Source organism: Cystoisospora suis, assembly GCF_002600585.1.
Source record: "Cystoisospora suis strain Wien I chromosome Unknown contig_2657, whole genome shotgun sequence".
Taxonomy (NCBI): Eukaryota; Apicomplexa; class Conoidasida; order Eucoccidiorida; family Sarcocystidae; genus Cystoisospora; species Cystoisospora suis.
This window is the reverse complement of record NW_027155455.1, coordinates 11,146-14,009: the sequence shown is the minus strand read 5'-3', so window position 1 is coordinate 14,009 and position 2,864 is coordinate 11,146. Positions and strand designations below refer to the sequence as shown.

Below are 2,864 nucleotides of genomic sequence, written 5' to 3'. Positions count from 1 at the left end.
AGATTAATGATAAATAGATAGATCTATGTGTATGCTGATATGTGGGAGATTCGCTACCTTAGCGCCTAGGCAGCTGCAAATAGGGACGCAGAGATACACTTGGTATTCCAACACATATCTATGTATGTAGATAGTATGTATACCTATGTATAGACAGATGCATAAGCACAAACATGTGCATATGTAGAGACAGAAGTATTCGATGCTGACGTGGCGTCCGTAGATGCACGGACACGTAAACTCCCATACCACATACATTCGGGTGTCTATACACTCGAACTTATCTTCCCTCTCAAGAAAAAACATGCGTTGTGTTAACCCACACACACATGCAGAGTGCGTCACCTACCTATCTATCTATCTATCTTCACATGGATATATATACATATATGAAGCTATATATATATATACACGAAGATAGAGATATATAGATAGATAGAGATATATATATAGATAGATAGATATGTGTGTGTGGCATACTTGATGCTGCGACGCTTCACCAGCGTCAGAAGAGGAGGAAGGAGAGACAGATTCAACGCCAGAAGAAGAAGAAGGAGAAGAAGAGGAAGAAGAAGAAGAGGAAGGAGAAAGATTCGCAAAGACAAGGAAAACTTTGGCGAGCGGAGCAGCGACAACACAACTAACTCTTCCCTTTAGAATCCACCCCGACTCTCTTTCTTCTTCTCTCTCATGTTTAGTCGCCTTCACGGCTAAAGAACGGCGCCGACCCGTACATACACTTTCTTCTTCTTCTTCGCCGTCTTCTTTCTTCTTGTTTCTCTTCTTACTGCTACGACTATCTTCTTCTTTATCTCGTTCTAGTTCAGCTTCTCCCATGACCTCCTCTCCGCCTTCTTCTTCTTCTTGTAGACAACAACACCCTAGCATCTCATCTGAACAGTGAGAAAGAAAGAAAGGAAAGAAAGACTGAGAAAGAAAGAAAGAAAGAAGAGGAAAGGAGAAGGAGAAAAGAGAAAGCAAAGGAGACTTCAATCCACCTCCATGATTCTACACTTCACTTACATACATGTACGTGCACATATAAATATATATAAGTGTAATAGCTGTAGATGTGTATATATGTGTATGTATTTATATATATATACAGAGATTACACGGCTATACATTGATAAAGAGATTGATTTATTCTCTCGGTATCTACACGCATAGGCACACGCACAGATGTACAGACAACTCTCTCTCTATATATATGTCTATATACACATGTATGTACATAGATATAGATACCTAGATGCATTCATGTAGATAGATATAGATACCCATACACATATATGTAGACAGATATAGACACCTATATACACGTATGTATATAGACATAGATACCTACACATGCCTGGACGGCTTGAACTCTTAAGATTTTCTGTCAAGCAAAAGACTAAAGCAAAAGGAACATTCCATTCAGAAGAAGAAGAAGAAGAGGCGGGACAAGGAGAAGAAGAAGAGAGAAAAGCGAGGACTAAACTCTTTCTTTTTTTCTTCTCCTCATGAAAAGAAAGAAAGGAAGAAGAGGAGAAGGCAGATGTGAGAGATGCATGCAGCAGTTGTCGTATTATTCTTTCTACTTTTCTTATTCTTTTCATTCACCTGAGGCGACTTGCGGAAGATAAACTTTTCTGTGCTCTTCTGTACCGCATAAAAGCAAACTCCTATTGATAAGAAAATTCTGAAGAAAGAAAGAAAGAAAGAAAGAGAAAGAAAGAAAATACATGCGGACTGATGTGTACGGCAATCGTGTAAGCACAGATAGCAGATGTACGTATATATGTATGTATATGCATGTATATACCTATGTATATGTACATCTATGTATATGTGAATGTATACGTATGTGTATGTTTAAGCACGTATGGATGTGTATGTATATATATGTGGATATGTATATGTGTGTATGGGTATAGGTATGTATACGTGTACATATGTGTATGAGTGTATGTATAAGTATGTATGTGTATGTACGAATACGGACGCACGTCTGTGTATACGCATGTATATGTATGTATATATGTATATATGTATGTATATATGTATATATGTATGTATATATGTATGTATATATGTATGTATGTATATATGTATGTATGTATATATGTATGTATGTATATATGTATGTATATATGTATGTATGTATAGGAATCACGCCACGACGAGAGAATACACGAAGGTGTGTATATATTTATAGAGACAGATGTATAGATGAGACTTGTAACGAAGAAGTAGTATTAGAGATAGTACATAGATGCATACATGTAGGATGTATACATGTGTACACGTATATGAAAAAGCACATACACCACACACACAGAAAGGAACATCTACAGACAAGAAGAAGAAGAAGAAAAGTCTTTTCTTAGAGGGACAAACACCGCCCTGATAGCGACACAAAAGCTCTGCAACGAATAGATTGAAGATCCATAGATAGATTAGAAATAGATCAAAGACAGATTAAAGATAGATAGATCAGAGAGAGAGAGATNNAGAGAGAGAGAGAGAGTGTGTGTCTTTGATAGGGATGTCTCAAGGGCAAGGAGATTCTGAGTGTTAAGTTAGTTGTGGTGCCTCTTGAGCTACTAGAGAGATTTATGATTAATATTAATATTAATATTATTATTATGCTTGCTGCTGCTAAGATTAATAGTATGTTTAGTATGACTGCTATGATGAGTATTCCTATTATAAGTATTATATGTATATGATGATGATGATGATGTGTATGAATAGGAATAGTCTTAGTCGTGGTAGTTGACCTGTATAAGAATGAGGTAGGCTACCGTAGGATCTCTCCTAGCGACTTCTTCGATGGTCAAAATCGACTCGAAAAACCTCCTCCCTCTCCTTCTTCTTCT

At 36.9% G+C, this 2,864-nt stretch overlaps 1 protein-coding gene across 1 annotated transcript; it reads right to left on the bottom strand.

Annotated features, from left to right (window-relative positions):
- Positions 1 to 477: 477 nt before the first annotated feature.
- Positions 478 to 2,858, bottom strand: CSUI_005482 (uncharacterized protein; the record flags this gene model as incomplete). The annotated part of the gene is made up of 3 exons (XM_068065658.1): positions 2,766 to 2,858; positions 1,606 to 1,684; positions 478 to 893 (listed from the first exon to the last, which is right to left on the bottom strand). A coding segment is annotated over exon 3 (411 nt), but the record flags the coding sequence as incomplete, so codon positions are not given.
- Between the last annotated feature and the right edge of the window lie 6 nt (positions 2,859 to 2,864).